The 16,177-nt window shown below is 47.0% G+C and overlaps 1 protein-coding gene across 5 annotated transcripts in view; it reads left to right on the plus strand.

Moving 5' to 3' along the window:
* LOC135908830 (putative pseudouridine transporter) overlaps positions 1 to 16,177 on the plus strand; it is a 47,765-nt gene that overhangs the window by 1,827 nt on the left and 29,761 nt on the right. For 3 of the 5 annotated variants that reach the window (XM_065440665.1, XM_065440673.1, XM_065440689.1), the window contains 5 exons: positions 4,337 to 4,647; positions 7,207 to 7,354; positions 9,268 to 9,525; positions 10,120 to 10,281; positions 12,437 to 12,562. In XM_065440665.1, the coding sequence (XP_065296737.1) occupies positions 4,337 to 4,647; positions 7,207 to 7,354; positions 9,268 to 9,525; positions 10,120 to 10,281; positions 12,437 to 12,562 (1,005 nt within the window). The remainder of the gene's footprint in view (positions 1 to 4,336; positions 4,648 to 7,206; positions 7,355 to 9,267; positions 9,526 to 10,119; positions 10,282 to 12,436; positions 12,563 to 16,177) is intronic. The other 2 variants (XM_065440683.1, XM_065440691.1) reach the window with 2 other exon arrangements.

The raw sequence follows: 16,177 nt of genomic DNA on the forward strand, positions 1-16,177 counted from the left end.
GGTGCAGTGGTTGCCAAGAGAAATGAATTATCCTTTTACATGTACTTGAATAGGAGCGCCCGAACGAGTTTTTCAGGGCGATAGGCAGTCTATAGGATGCTGGGTTTGTTTGGGACCAACATATGTTACGTATGGTGACGCCCATTTTGTAACCACTTTGGTCGTCATGAGCGAAGTGAAAAAACAAAACAAAGATAAAGATTAAAAATAGAGTCGGAACGTTTTCAAGGAGACGAGACAATTTTATCTGGCGCACTGAAAAGCCAAAGAACATGTTTAATTACCTGGATGAGTGACACCAATTCACGCCGGGCACTAACTGCTCGTGGGGCGATTCAGTGCCGCTTAAGTTGAATTGACACGACGGACCAAATCAGTGATTCAGTCCGCGGACGAGTGTGACGTGTCTTACTGGTATCGAATCACATTGGTCATCACAATGGCGCGCACAATACTTGATCGATTCAGTGCAGCTTAGTCACGGTGCCACGCTCGTCCCTGAAGGTAAGCTGCGATTCAATCCGTCATGCGAGCCACAATACACCCTGAGCGCAGAATGAACCCACAAATAAACCGGTATTCCGCCGTCGTGTGAATCTACCTCATACCCAGGCTTAGTACTCGAGTAATCATGATTCTGGGATAGCCGGCTCTGATGTAGCCTACTTTCCCATGTTTCTAAATATAAAAAAAGTGATAGATAGATAGATAGATAGATAGATAGATAGATAGATAGATAGATAGATAGATAGATAGATAGATAGATAGATAGATAGATAGATAGATAGATAGATAGATAGATAGATAGATAGATAGATAGATAGATAGATAGATAGATAGATAGATAGATAGATAGAGAAGAACGGGACAGCGGAATATAAAGACATAGCGCTGACTATCATTTGTTGTTTATTGTTCAGTTCTTCAGACTATAGTATGAATCAAAAGCAGAGTGGGAAATAATGACATACAAAATGACACCTTTCTTTCCTTCGAGTCGTATACAGCATACCCGGTTGCGTATACGTAAGAAACAAATTGAAGTTTCTATTTTGCCATGCAAACGGACGCAACACTGACGCACGCATCACCAACTCCAGCGATTTATGTTGCCTCCATCATATCTTGCGTCAGCTTGTCGCGACCTTTGCGCGGCACTCACGATTGATTGAATCACGGAGCGCATTTTCACTTCATACAATGCAGTGAATACAAAGTTCTCCTGAAAAAAAAAAAAGATTTTTTTTTTAGTTTAACGCCTCTAAACTGAACAGTAGTTTATGAGGGATGCCGTAGGTGGAAGATGATTCACAATAATCTGGGCCATTTGCGGTTCTTTAACTCTTTCCGTGCGATGGGGAAATAAGTGTTCTTTGCAGGTTACGCCAGATATTTTTTTCTGAAGGAACTACTGCACTCAATATCTTATATGACACATTACTGCAAACTATGTGGCAGGGCTCACGCATCTCTTAGACACATTCTCTGGGAATGTGAGGTTATATGCAGAGAAAATGGAGTTTCCCCAGATGATGCTGCGGCGCGATGGATGGCCGCGTTGCGCAGCTCAAACCTCCAAAATCAACTATGGGCCATCCAGCAAGCCCTTGAGGCGGCGAGGAGACAGGATCTCCGGACCTCCACGGGGGCGGCCTAAGGCCCAGGTCACAAATTTGCCGGATTGTCAATAAAGTTGTTATCACCACCACCATAAACAAAAAGCAGAATGAATGCACTTTGCAGGCAGAAAAGTTTTATTAACGAGATATATGTAATAACAGAGATATAAATTGCTGAAATAAAAATTGTGGGGTAAAATTGAACGAAGTTTGTAAAGACACGCTTGTATCTACTAAGAAAAAAATGTAAAAAAAATATGAGGTATACAAAATGTATTGCCGTCTAATAGACACTGTATCCCAAAAAAGCAAAATTCTTCATTCAACAGATTTTTCACTACAAAAATTTAAGTGCAAGCACTACAGTTTGGCGTGCCAGGTTACAGCCGCCGATATTCCGGGCTGGCTTGCGTCATCGTAGCTCTCAAAGTCCGACGAAAAGACAGCATTCTCAGACTCACTGCTGCCCGATCCATCGAAAAAAAAATCAGCTGCAAACGCTACGAAATCACGAGATCTACGATCTTTCGAAGCTCGCGCGCCGCTACCCGAGGCGGCCTTTTTGCTTTCTACTTTGACCGTCGCGAAACTTCGGAGTGCGTTGAAAAATTAAAATATTGCGGGGGAAAAAGCGAACTGCTTAGAAAACGACAATATAGTTCTCGTTCACGTTCCATGGCGCAGAGTGTCCGTGAGCGGCACGGAAGGTCTCGAGCGCGGCGTTTCAACCATGGTCTTCCTCCGTGGTTCCAAACCATCGATAGCGGGCGGCCATTTTTGCTTGCTACTCTGACGATCTTGAAAACTTCGGAGTGCATTCAGAAATCACCGCCTGGGGAAAAAAAGCCAACTGCCTAGAAATCAACAGAGTAGTTCTCGTTCATGTCCGATAGTGCAGTGTCTCCGTGGGCGGCGCTGAAAGTCTCGAAACTGTAAATCCCCTGAATCTCCAAAAGTAGCGCCAAACACTTCCCTCCTCGTCCGCTCCACTCCCGCGCTCGGCGCGGCCTCGACAGTAACGCCGCCTATGCTGGCCCTGCTGTAGCATACGACGGGTAACGCGCTACCGGAGGAAACCCGCGGAAAAGCTCGTTCGAGCCCAGCGGAGCTGTTTTTGAGGCGAGATATGTTTAGTCGGTAAGTGGCCTTAATAATTGGAATTGGAATAGCGCAAAAAGTAGAGAAAAGGACCATTATTTAAGGCATAAAGCGCCCGTACGTTGAGAGCTCGGGTTGCTGAAACACGACGCACGCACACTGTGTGCTCAAACAAGCGCCTCATTACCTCAGTTTCACGTTTTGACTGCGTGAAAGTGTGTGCACGTGATTTCGCAGGTTCATTTGCGTACCTGATGGACATTTTTGTTCGACCGGCGCGTGAGAAATTCCAAATTTCTGGGGCCAGCAATGCCTTGAAACAGGGTCGCTTCTGCTCCGCGCCTTCTACAGATGTGTGTAGCTCATGCACGGGTTGTGGTAGCCATGATCAACGTTTTCACAGGTAGACAGTATTGATAATTTAAACAACGTACCACCACATGAAATAGTTTTATTTATTTATTACAGTGCAAGTGGTTGGAATTTGATAGCAAGAACGAACTTGATGGGACAACTGGACAGAGTTTCCGAAAATAATTATCCCTACCCCTCATTAGCACCAGTCACACTTTTGTTGAAGTGCTAAATTTATATCTGTATACTACGTGCATCTGTATTCTTTCGCGTTGTAAGTTTTCGCAGGGAAGCAGCGCTGCTTTAACTGGAACACTCAAGGCACACAAGACAGAGAAAAAATTTCAATTATTCTTGGGTTTTATGTGCCAAAACCACGATCTGATTATAGGGCATGCCATAATGGGGGATTATGGATTAATTTTTAACAGCTGGGGCACTATAACGTGCCCCAAAAGCACGGGACAACGGCGTCTTCGCATATCGCCCCCATAAAGTGCGGCCGACGCGGCCGCGATTTGATCCGGCGACCTCCCGTGACCAATCCGACTGCGCGTACTTTTGTCGCACTGGGCCTGCGATGGCGGTCGGAGCGCGCTGTAAAGAAAAAAAAATATACAAAAGCGCGTCGCGTGCTTGGCCAATGGAGGAGCGGAGGAGGAAACGCCGGGGAGAGTGGGGTGGCGGAAAGATCTAAAAACGCTACTTTTGGAAAATCGAGAGGCTTTACGAAACTGGCGTTTCAAACCATCGTCAGCAGGCTAACGGTGCCCAGTGGGCGCGGTACGGAAAGAGTTAAAGTGCGCCCTCAAAAAGGCACGGTATACGAGCGTTTCTTGCAACCTTTCTCCCATCGGAATGGGGTAGCCGGGGAGCCGGTAATCGTCCTCGTGCTCATAAAGCCCTTTAAACTTCGTAAAGTAGCGACACTCTCCTCCTTCGCCTTCCCTCCTCCTCGTTTCTCCTCTCTTTCACGCTCCCTCCTCGAGCGTAGCAACGGCGCCAACATGCGCTCCTCGCCAATCCGTAGACAATTCTCGAGCAAAAATGGCGCTGATGCACGGCGCGAGGACCCACGTGATGCTATTAGGCCAATAGCGACGCGGCCTCGGCCTCGGCTGGAGCGCGCGAGGAGGAGGTGGCATTCTTCAAAGCGTGGCACTACTTAGGCTTTACGTGTTCAGCAGCACGAGCGCCACAGCCACCAAGCCGGTCCTGCTGCAAAGCGACGTGTACCTCTTCTCCTCCGCTGCATGTCGTCGCAGCTGGTGCCCGTCGACCACTCCATGCCGTCACAGACGACCAGCACCCGCTACTCGCTTGAGGGCTGGCGGCGCCACTGGCCGCACTGGCGCGCAGCGCAGCGCCTCAGCGAGGCCCTGCTGGTGCTGCTGTACCACGCGTACTTGGCGTGGTGCGTACAACACGGCTGGCACCGCGGGGGCTGGTGCAGCGGCGGGCGCTTCCTACTGGCGCTCACACTGCTCGTCTACGTCTCCCTGGCGGTGTTCGGTGCAGCAGCGTCTCTCGAGGCGGTCGCCAGGAGTAGGCCCGGCCTGGGCGGACTATTCGCTTGGTGAGGGAAAGGGCAGGGACGCATACATGGGCTTTTCCAGAGCCGGCGTGGAATGTAGGTGGAGAGCTTTAGCATAGCTGAAACGTCCTTATCGGACGCTTCGAGGAGGTTATTTGCTTTATTAAATAAATGTTGCGCCTAAATGTGTGTATATTGGTTTCTGTGATCATATTTAGATGGCGCCTGCTTCATCGCGTAATTCCGTAGAGAACAGAGCGGTTAACCATCGCAACTGTAGCGGCAGTATAGGACGCTATACATATTCGCCGATTCGTCATATATATGGTGTCTCCTGTGGTGCAAGCGCTAGCGTGGAAGGCGACTGCCACCCCCCTATCCCGGGTCTGGAGCCCTCTCCTTCAGTCGGCGTATGGGGGAGAGGGCGGTGAGAGGGAAAGGAAGGATGTCGCTCCACCGCGACGTCTAACCGCAGAACACCTATGTCTAACCACACAGGGCCAATCTTGCGCACCTGGTTAAATGCGTCGCGCGTCTGCGAGGCCGTGCATGTTTGTCCCACGCCTCTAGAGAGCAGAAATACGTGGGCCGCGCTCGCGTCAGCTTGATTTATGCCGAATTCGCCATTAGAGAATCATTTTAGGCGTACGCGACGGATGTGCTGGATGTGGCCACATGCGCACTGACATCACGCGGCCGGCATGTTAAACTTCCGGCGCGAGTATTGAAGCAGGTTGTTGTGGTTTTGAAATGGTGTTGAGACGCCAGGAATCACACTGCTGGTTCCGCGTCGCACAAAGACGATGGACACTATCAGTAATGAAACGCTGATCGCAGCAAAAGCACCAGAAGAATAAGCACGTGACGAGATGCTTGTGGGCCGAGTTGGCGAGAAATGTGATGCGCAACTATGTTGACGTAACAGGTAATTCAAGGCAGAAAGTTCGCCCATACACAAAGGCAGCCCGGCCTCTACTACGGTCCTTACTGCTCCCACGGAAAATTCTGGGATGTTATTTCCAAGGTACATGGCCGTAAGGTGCGAGAAAGCAGTGGTCTGGCATGGCTGACTTTGCAAGAGCGCCGCAGGTGCGAAACAGTCTGTCCGACACAGCGGTCGCCAAATGGGGCGTCAGTGCCCGCTCCTTCACCTATTTCACCGCGCCGGCAGTTAGCGTCCGAGCGTAAACAAACTCGAATCCACTCCGCAATGCCGGCACGCCTAGGGACAAATGCATGCAACGCGCGCTAAGAAACTTCCTCCGTAGTGCCTAGGCAGAGTCATATATTGAAGGAACCAAAGCCCCCAGATTTTATCTCCCGCGCCCGCTCTTACTCGCGCCTGCACACCAAAGTAGGGCGACCCCTCAAACGAACGTCTCGTGGCGCGCGCGTCCACACACAGCCGTGCAAAGTTCGCGCTTGTTGGTAGAGTCTAAGCCGCCCCCCCCCCCCCCGCGCGCTTCTTCCCCGCTTTCCTCAATATATGGTGCGCGAGATTTAGATGCTCTGTGTACAGTGCACTAGAAAGTATTACTTCTAGTTCACTTTAGTTTTGTGATTGGGCCGCGATAGTCAGTTCTTGCGCCCGGTCGCGAAATGCGCAGTTGCTGCCGGAGCAGAACGCCGCCCCCCTTCCCCCTCTCCCCCCCCCCCCCGGCCTTTCGCACGACAGAAGACGGCGCGTTTGCTCTCCACGTTCTTCTTCGCGCCTGCCAGATTGAGCCTCACGTGCTTTCACTAGCAAATCCAGCTTATGACGCACGGTGACATTATCTGTCGCCTCTGGACTTTATACGGAACATCACGGCCACGGCGACGACAAAAATGTGCCTGGAGTGTTCTTATGATTTCTATCGCAATAAAAGAAACGAAAATGACAACAACAACGACAAAGAACACAAGGACAACAACTACTAACAACGACAATATTTTTTAGGGTTATCGGGGGTTCTTAAATGCCGGTTATGACGAGTCACATGTGTGAGACTGCTGCAATGTCTGTCGCTCGTTAAGCTGCTGTATGTCTACACCAGAATCCCGTTTACACCTAGCGTCATTAGTGGGCACGCCATTCTATTAAAGAAAGCCATAGAGGTCCGAGTGATCCCACACTGCAAGTCACGGCTATTGCTTGAGCTTATGAAAACACTTAATAAATGGAGCACGGGCCTAATTGAAAGTAAACTTCCTTGCGTTTCTAGAAGAATGGGCGCATTAGGATATTATGCAAAAGAAAGAAGTATCACATTCGATCAGATTATATACAGACAGAGTTTCTGAAAGAACGAGTGCATGGAAAAAGCCTCGGTGACGAAAACATAACGAGCAAATTACCACGCTGGGCCCCAAATGTTAACGAAGCAAATGTCGCTAGCAAGCAAACTAGCAAGCAAAAGTACGGCTGCCTATGTAGCTTCAAATTGCAAGACTCAATAAATGGCTCCATAAACTTTTTGTTTTAAGCGCTGGGCAGATATGAAAGAAGAAGTTCAATTTTCCTAGGGCTTCTTCCGGGTGTAATTTGCTCGCTCCGATCCCATCACGAAAATGATTCCGCTTATTCTATTTCTCGTTTGCTGTTGTTCATCTTGACTGCAGGAGGAACAGAATATGGGGCACGTGTCTGGCGGTTCTGTTCGGGGCAATGCTGTGGGACATGAACGGTGAATTGAAGCGAATGTCTTCGCTGGCCGGAATCGTGCTCTTGCTGCTGCTGGGCTACGTGTTCTCCAAGAATCGCAATCGGGTAATGTGGTGCCCCTTATTCACTCACTGTCGGCTCGCATGCGCGTATCCCAGAACTCTACAGATACAGGGTGCTTCACGTAACTTGAGCCAAGTATTAAAAAAAAACGTGCTTAGCCACAGCTGAATAAAACCAACGGCATATTGTTTGCCTTCATGTGGCGCCCCTTAGGGTATTTTTATATAGCGCTTAATTGGTTAATTAACTAACATCACTTGTGCAGCATTCGATTTAGGGCCAAGTGCGTTTCCTTACGTTGTAGAGGGCATTTCCAAATGACCTATTCAATTTCTTGTGGCAACGTACATGCTGCGTGATGATCTTTTCCGGCGTTTAAAGAAAGCCCGCGAAATATGAAATAAAACCACGTGACTGCGCTCGTGCGCTATCGTATTGCAGCGCCCTCAACCGTGCTTCGAGCCTATCTCCTGTCAGAGGCGGCGGCGCTTCCTTTGCGTGTGCAACAGCCAGAGATGCTGACGCTCTACGAAGCCAAATGCCTCGAGCCGCGACCGCCCACTTCGCCATGGTCCGCGCGACCGAAGGTTCTTTCGCTCGAAGCGCGGTGGAGAGCCCTGCAATGCGGCAGCCCACGAGCGCAGTCACGTGGTTTTATTTTGTATTTCGCAGGCTTTCTTTAAACGCCGAAAAACATTAGCACGCAGCGTGCAGTACGTTGCCACAAGAAATTGGATCGGTCGTGTTTCTAATCCCCTCTCAACAACGCAACGAAGCGCACTTGGCTCTAATGTGAACAATAAACATATTGCATAATTTATTCTTAGTTAATGAACTAATTAGGCGGAATATAAAAAAAATGCTCTAAGGAGCGCCACATGACGGCGAACGATATACCGTTGATCTCATTCAGTCGTGGCAAAGCACTTTTTTTTTTACATACTTCGCTCAAGTTACGTGCAGCACCCTGTATAGTATTGTACTACACGAGCGCTGTCTCCTCGGTTGACGCTGGAAAAGTTATTTTCGTCTTAACCACTACCCTGTTGTCTTGTAATTATGTGCTCTCTAATTAACGTTCTGCAGGACTTTTCCTGCGTGAGACAATATCTGCACCCACAGCGGTAACGTGGCTCGCGGCTATGGTGTTGCACTGTTAAGCCCGAGGTCGCGAGGCCGAACCCCGGCCCACGGTGGCCGAATATGGATGAAAATCTGTTACAAAGGTAGACTTACTGGCATTAAACAAGCAATGCAAATGCTCTAAGTTAATGGCCAATCGCATTGTGGAGACACTAATGAAGCAGTTAAACTGAGCAAGGTAGAGAGACAGGTCAGAGAAAACCAAGCCTGATTAGAGAGGTATGACAATTTCTAATACACAGAAATAAAGGCACCCTGCAGGTATAATGATGTGATTATGGTTAACGGAGATGTAAAAGGTAACTTCGATAACTTTGCGGTGAACTAACTTGTGTGTACTAAATAAATATATGTAGAGTCATAGAGCTCGAAGAAGTCGTGGTTGCACGCCAAGCAGACTGTTGGGCTAAACAACCTGAATATTTGTACTCGGCACGAACGTTTATCGCCATGATGTAGAGAGAAGGAATCTCGAGGTCAAGCCCTCACCTGGTCTTATCGAGAATCCGTCAGCATGCGAGATAATATTTTCTTGTAAAATGGGAACCGGAACAACGTTCAAACGCAGCATTAGGTTCAAAAGGAAAGGAAATATTATTATGACGATAAATGCGTCGTTTGGTACATGTCAACATTACGCAGCAACTACGCAAAGAAAACGAAACAACGGACGACACTGCAGCGCTTGTCCTCTACTTTGCCTGGTTATCGCGCAGCATCAAAGACGCGCTAAATTACTTGATGAACGAGTCGAGATGTCCATTCCTGATGGTAATACGTTGACACCGAGAGCAATCATCTGAACGGCGCAGATATCGTGGGGTCCGGTGGTGGGCTGCATCGCTGCCACATTTTTAGCCGGCCTGGTTCTTCTTCGGTTCGACCTAGGAGCGCCGCTGGCGAACTGCGCCGTGAGCAAGCTGCGCAGCTACGTCTCCTGGCTTACGGCTGGCGGGCGCTTCGCTTTCGGGTACCTGGCGCAGGGGGCGAACATGAGCCGACACCTGACGAACGCCACGCCCGTCGTACGGGACGGCATCGCCGACGTACCGCCTGTGTTCGCGTTCAGCGTGAGACGGCTCGCTCATTTACTCACACTTTCGCTCATTTACTCAAACTTTCAATCAATCAATCAATCAATCAATCAATCAATCAATCAATCAATCAATCAATCAATCAATCAATCAATCAATCAATCAATCAATCAATCAATCAATCAATCAATCAATCAATCAATCAATCAATCAATAAAATAACGGATGACTTAACACAGTTGTACCACCCCCCTAAAGAACCGAAACAAAAACGGCAACAGTCTCCCTAAATGGGTGATAGAAGCTGGCCTGCCGACAAGTGCACAGTTTAAAATAATTTCTACTTTCTAATTTCAATTTTTTTGCTACATCTAGAATGCTACGAGGAGGCACAGTGTTAAAATTTCTTCACTGGTATTCCTCTTCTCCCAACCTCACAGATACGTCATCATAAGTTCGACACCCTAACATTAATTACACATAATAAGACATGTTGCCTTTGACGGTCACATTTCCTGTCGATCGCTCAGTAGGACTGTTTGTCATCGCACTGATGCCAGTGTTTAGAAAAGCGTTTATGTGAGGCCTACGTATACGAAGTTAAAATACACTCCAATGACGTGTACACAGGTCCTGCCCTCGCTCTGCTACATGGCTGCGCTCTTGCGGATACTGTACTACGTGGGCTTCATGCAGGCCTTTCTAGGCAACATCCACCACTACGTCAACGTTGGCCCAAGCTTCAACTCCTACGAGGTCTTGATCGCACTCGTCAGCGCTGTGAACGGCCCCGTAAGTGGATATATATATATATATATATATATATATATATATATATATATATATATATATATATATATATATATATATATATATATATATATATTAACCTCCTGCGGTTTACTTGGCATGGCCATTAGCAACTGCAGAACATAAATATCGCGAAGTGTGTAGAGAAAGTGAAACAGTTCATTGGTTCCGAAATGTTTTGTGCACTGTGAAAAAAAAAAAAAAACGGGCACTCGTTCGTCGCGTGGCAGCAGTGTGATATTTCTATTTGTTTATTTGCTATATCCAAGCATAAAAATAGATATAAAAATATAGAACTTAAGGAACTCAGGTACTACGCTGTGGCAATGAAATTATAACAAAAATGCAAGAAATAAAAGCACATCGTTGCTTTTGAGCGCGTCTGCGTTAGGCTACTTGTGCGATTTAGCAGTCTTGAAGAATCCATAGCGGTCATTTGGTTGCCATAAATTGTGCAATTGTCTGGGCATTGTACGCAGTCCTGTAGTTAGAGAAATCTGACCAAATTGGCAGTTGTGTCGGCTGCAGTGTTGCATGTCTACGAGCTTAATAGTGGAGCAGCTGGTGTTAGCGTCCGCAGCCATCCGTTGTAATATGGATCGTAAACGCAGCTTTATTGCAAAAACAGGGCCTGTCGCCTCCCGCGTTCTTCTGTTTTTTGTCATCTGGACCTGTAGCACTTGGAAAAAAAGGGGGGAGGGGAAAGGGGGTCCTCGTAGGCTCGAGCTAGACGTCGAGTTTAAATCGTCTGATCCCAACAACTTGCATATGAGTAATCTTAATATAAAACTGCACGATAGGAGTGAATGACCCTGCTAGACATTCGGTTTAATTCACCTTATCAACATAACTTGCAAATAAAACTTTATGATAGGAGTTAATGACATTGAGTAATTTATTCCTAAGCAGCTTCACTTGGGATACGTCTGTAAAAGTGTTGGTGATCTTGACTTAATGGCGAAGGTTAACGTCGGTTCGTGTTGTGAATAAAAAGAATAATATTATGCGCATCTTGGGAATAAACGCCTGTTTTCTCACTAAGAGGTTCATGTTGTCACAAGGCGGAGCGTGGCATTTACAGAAACCATTTTGTGGACGATGCTAAACGGCCTGTTTTGCGATCCCTTAACGGCGTTATGCGACAGCTGGTAAGCGCATACTCTTACACCGCAGCGCCATTGAGTAACGTCTTCTCTAGCAGGAGGCGTTTTCATGAAAATGCACACCTTATGGCCGCAGTTTCAAACGACCTAAACAGGTTTAATCACCTAATTGGCGAATGAAACGACTGGTCTGCGCTGTTTTCCTGCTCAAGCGACCTCAACAGGTTTAATCACCTAATTGGCGAATAAAACGACTGGTCTGTGCTGTTTTCGTGCTCGTGATATTGTTGACGGCAACCAGCAGGTTACTGCAGCTCGCCGCTCATTGTGTAGCGAAGCTGACCCAAGGCTTATCGCAAGGTCTGTGAACCAGATGAAACACAGGCTGTTTAGCTTTAGTCCCTCGCAGCAAGATGGCGTGTGAATTCCGTGATAACAAAGTATATACCGTTTTGCAGGTTGAAGGCGATAAAAAAACGCTGTCAGACTCGGTTTCATATCATACAAATGAAGTATACGGGGTGTTGCGCCTGCTGTTTATGAACGTATTGCATTCGATTATAAACAATATTGACTCGGCAATCAATAAGCCCTGTGCCGTATACCGTGGAGGTTACCGCCAGTGTTTGATTTTGTGACATCGGAGTCCCTCCCTTCACGACAAGTACTACGCTCACATCACAATTTGTAGTTTTCAAATTTATGATTGGAGTTAACGACATGGGATAAATTATTCCGGTCCGAGCGTCAAATATATACGTATGGACAATGATTACGAAAGACAATACATAAAGTGTGCTTAGCCACACTAACGTCCTTGAGGATCTTATAATGAACTATAAGAAATGCTTCATTGCCCCAGGCGCGGCGAAAAGCCCCGCTTTATAGTCCGATCCATTCACCTCCGGGTTACTTTCGGAAAATCGTGGAAACTGCGAACGAGACAGCAATATGACGACTGGCGCGGCACTTACATACGAGGTGCACATTTGCAACGGCCGCATGTGCATTGATGGCGAGTGTTCTGCACACAGGTGGAGTCGATGCTGATCGTACACCCGTACCTGCTGACTATGTCGAGATCCAGCCTGCACTGCATCCTCACTCTCGATTGCGGCACCGTCTCGGGACGGCTTATGCCAGTCTACGTGGACCTCGGGGTAAGGCGTCGCGCGTGTCCATTTTTGCGGGAGGGTTTGATATTACAAAGGCATAAATTGAAGGTTAAAATATTGGTTTTAAAGAGTAGGAGCCATGAGTAAGTTGCGGTCACATTGGTTGTATCTTTGATCATTTTCTAACCTTAGAAAGCACAATTCTAACCTTTGATCTAAATTATTCGATGAGGTGGTGATTACTTCTACAAGAAATCAAAATGTTCAATCGAATAATCAATATAATTACGCTAATTAACTTTCTAATGAATAATCCACGACACATCTTTCAATCTACGCATTACAGCCGCTGAGTTCGCGCGCCGAATCACCTTAGAACGAATTCGCTGGACAGTACCGCTTCCGAGATATTAAGTTTCGAAGTGGCCGTCGAATTGCATTGGTGTTCCAGTTACTTTTCTGCTTCGATGCATGAAAGAGCGGTTTCTTGACAATTCACGATAATAATTGAGGTCGTATAAAAGGCGTAGACTAGAGCCCGGTCCCTTTTCTAGCGTTCGTTCCGATGGTACGGTGTACGGGTTTGTCTTGGAGCTGAAGTTTCGGTCAGCCTCAAATTTAGATAATTTTACCAGTAGAAGCTTGGGATAGGCAAGATAAGATCTTTTGTCTTAGACACAGGTTGCATTACGTATGTGTTGCCGGATGCTCGCGAAGAAGTCGCCGGCACCTCCGAGGCGTGGTGCATATTGCTTCTTTCTTGGCTCCCTGTCTTCAGGCAGTATACATGTACCTCGCTATAGCGTACCTGTCTGAAAGTGAGGTTCCCTGCATGACACTCGGTATATTACCTGGAATTCGCTTCGCGAGTGAGCAATGCGCTGGACTCTCTGCCAACATTTCGAGCTGTCCGCGGTCCATGGCTGCCTCCGCATTCCTAGTGACAGAGTATTCCACACATGCGGTGAATGCCCGTCCCATATACAGGTAACCTGAGAGGAGAATCGCAATCACTGGGTCTTTGTTCACGGAATGTGGGACGTATATTGGTCTTTTTTGCATAATGCTATTCCAGTGGTGACGTAAGTTTTATTATTGGACGAGATCAACTTACGACGTACTAGGGGCAGTAACACTGACGAACATTAATTGCGAGAACAGCTGTAGTGCAGCAAATCTGCGATCGTTATCTGCGATCGTTCGATATATTGAGCCTTTCTGAGGGATTAAAGCTAAAAGGTAGTTCCGCGTTCCTTTTTGTTTCAATCTTATCCTCATCGCAGGCACTGGAGCGCTCATATACATACTAAATGAACCGGATCAGGTTGTGTTATACCGGCGTCGCACAAACTAGCTTCTCCGGTCGTTGGAGAGCGTCACTATATATAAAAGTTTCGTCACATGTTCAGGTGCACCAAGACGTAGGTTAACAAAGAGTTGCCATGACAAATAAATTGCTGCGCGCAGCTAAGCGTGCGTTATAGTAGTCCGAATGGCCTCTCACCATCGGAAAAAAATGCTAGGCCAGAACTTAGCACCGCTAACTTCCTAATTATGCGCTAGCGTTCTTAGATTTCGAAGACTGTGACGTCTCGACAGGTGCGCGCGTTCTTGAACACTCTCATTTATGAAGTGACGTTTCTACATCTTGGTATCTCTTACAAACTTGCAATTTCGTGCACACTGCGGCGCGCTTTCATACAATCAACACAACTCGAGTTGTATTGCTCGAAAGTGAATGAAATCCGCCTATGATGCCATAAAAAAAAATGCGTGACCGATGGTGGTACGAAACTTCTGTTCTGTCTTCCAGGACAGCAACCAAATGCCCTAACCATTAAAGCCATGAGCACACGCCTGCATCTCTCATGTCAAAGTCACGCTTTGAGATGTCTGGCGCTTGCATCATGCTCCAGTTTCTCACATTTTTTCGTTGTGACAGCTAGCGCTTTGAGGCGCTGTGTCCCACTGTACTGCCTTCTGAATCGGCCCATATTTCCCGTTAGATACCTTCAAATTTGGTGAAGCTTGCCTATAATGCTGTCGCATTAAAACTCCGTAAGCCCCATATATCCGGAATTCATAATCCCATATCCTGTAATGAGCTCCTTACAACTTTTGACCACGAAATTAAGGACACGCCAGACAAGGACGACGGAATGCGAACTGCGCTTCCTCGACTTCCCGTTCTTTTTTTTTGTGTCCTTTCGTGGTTGTAAGCTGCAGTCTTCACATTACAAGATGAGCGAACACAAACTAGCCCTATTTCTCGCTATTATGGTCATGTGGGATTCTGTATAAAGACCAGTATGTTTCCATATAAGCTCATATAATTGTATGGCGTTATGGACGGGGAGTGTGGGTGTGTTCAGCGACGACTAAAGGCTGAACATGCGGGATGCGTGTAACTTTTGATGGATAGACCTGAAATTTTGCGTTTAAGGACGTGTTTTCACATAAGATGAAGTGGGCGTTGTCGACGACTTCAAGATGGAGTTTACGCTAGCGACCTAAACACATCTTGCGATGCAACAGAGACGAAAAGATTGACAATAATTAATTATGGGGTTTTACGTGCCAAAACCACTTTCTGATTATGAGGCACGCCGTAGTGGAGGACTCCGGAAATTTCGACTACCTGGGGTTCTTTAACGTGCACCTAAATCTAAGTACACGGGTGTTTTCGCATTCCGCCCCCATTGAAATGCGGCCGCCGTGGCCGGGATTCGATCCCGCGACCTCGCGTTCAGCAGCCTAACATCATAGCCACTGAGCAACCACGGCGGGCAAAAGAGTGACAGGCTTTCAGCGATTGAGTTTGGCTGGTGATGTGAAAGCACTGAGGCACAGGAACGTACGTTTCAATTTCAAACTCTCAAATTTCTCTTCATCGGGTTTATTTCCATGGGCATTCGTCAGCAGAAATTCATTTTCCAGCACGATATGATACTAATCAAAGTGAGGCAAAAGCGTAAAGGTTTCCGAATTGTCGGGACCTGCTTATATAGTCTGTAAATTATTTTTTTTTGATGAATCCAAGTACTTTGACTCCTTATGTTGGGGTCTGATGTCGTAGCCCAAAACTCTGCTCCCTTCCCATTCTTTCTCTAACCAACTATAAGGTATGCCACAACTCGTACATTCACGCCTTCGTTAAATTTTCCGGCATAGTGGGAATAAATTACGAATAAATCCCGGCACCATACAGCTTTCTCTTTTTCAAGTGAGAATGAAGGAATGTTCCCTTCAGTTTGAAATACGAGCATATTATCATAAGTTAGCGTTATCTTATATTTGGCACACTTTTCGTAGTGCGCACATAGATGGGATGATTAAACAGAGCACGTCGTTCCTCTTGCTTCAGCTCTCATGTGCACACTTCTTCTAAAACCATTGTTTGTCTTTCCACACGCTCTTTCGTTGTAATGAAAATCCAAAAATCAGTATATTCCACCCCAGTCAGCAACACGCAGCACGCATGTATGAGTTGGAAATCTGGGCATATGCGATGCATGGCAGTCGATGGCCTCGAACACGGAGGTTGTCGTGAGATCAGGCTGCCTTTTGTCGTTTACTTGTAGCGCGTGTTCATCGACCACTGCTAGAACTTTCAGTCGTCCTCAACAGGTGCACTCGTGCTGCACCAGAGTTCACGCCTGC

Source organism: Dermacentor albipictus, chromosome 1 (assembly GCF_038994185.2).
Source record: "Dermacentor albipictus isolate Rhodes 1998 colony chromosome 1, USDA_Dalb.pri_finalv2, whole genome shotgun sequence".
NCBI classification, from domain to species: Eukaryota; Metazoa; Arthropoda; class Arachnida; order Ixodida; family Ixodidae; genus Dermacentor; species Dermacentor albipictus.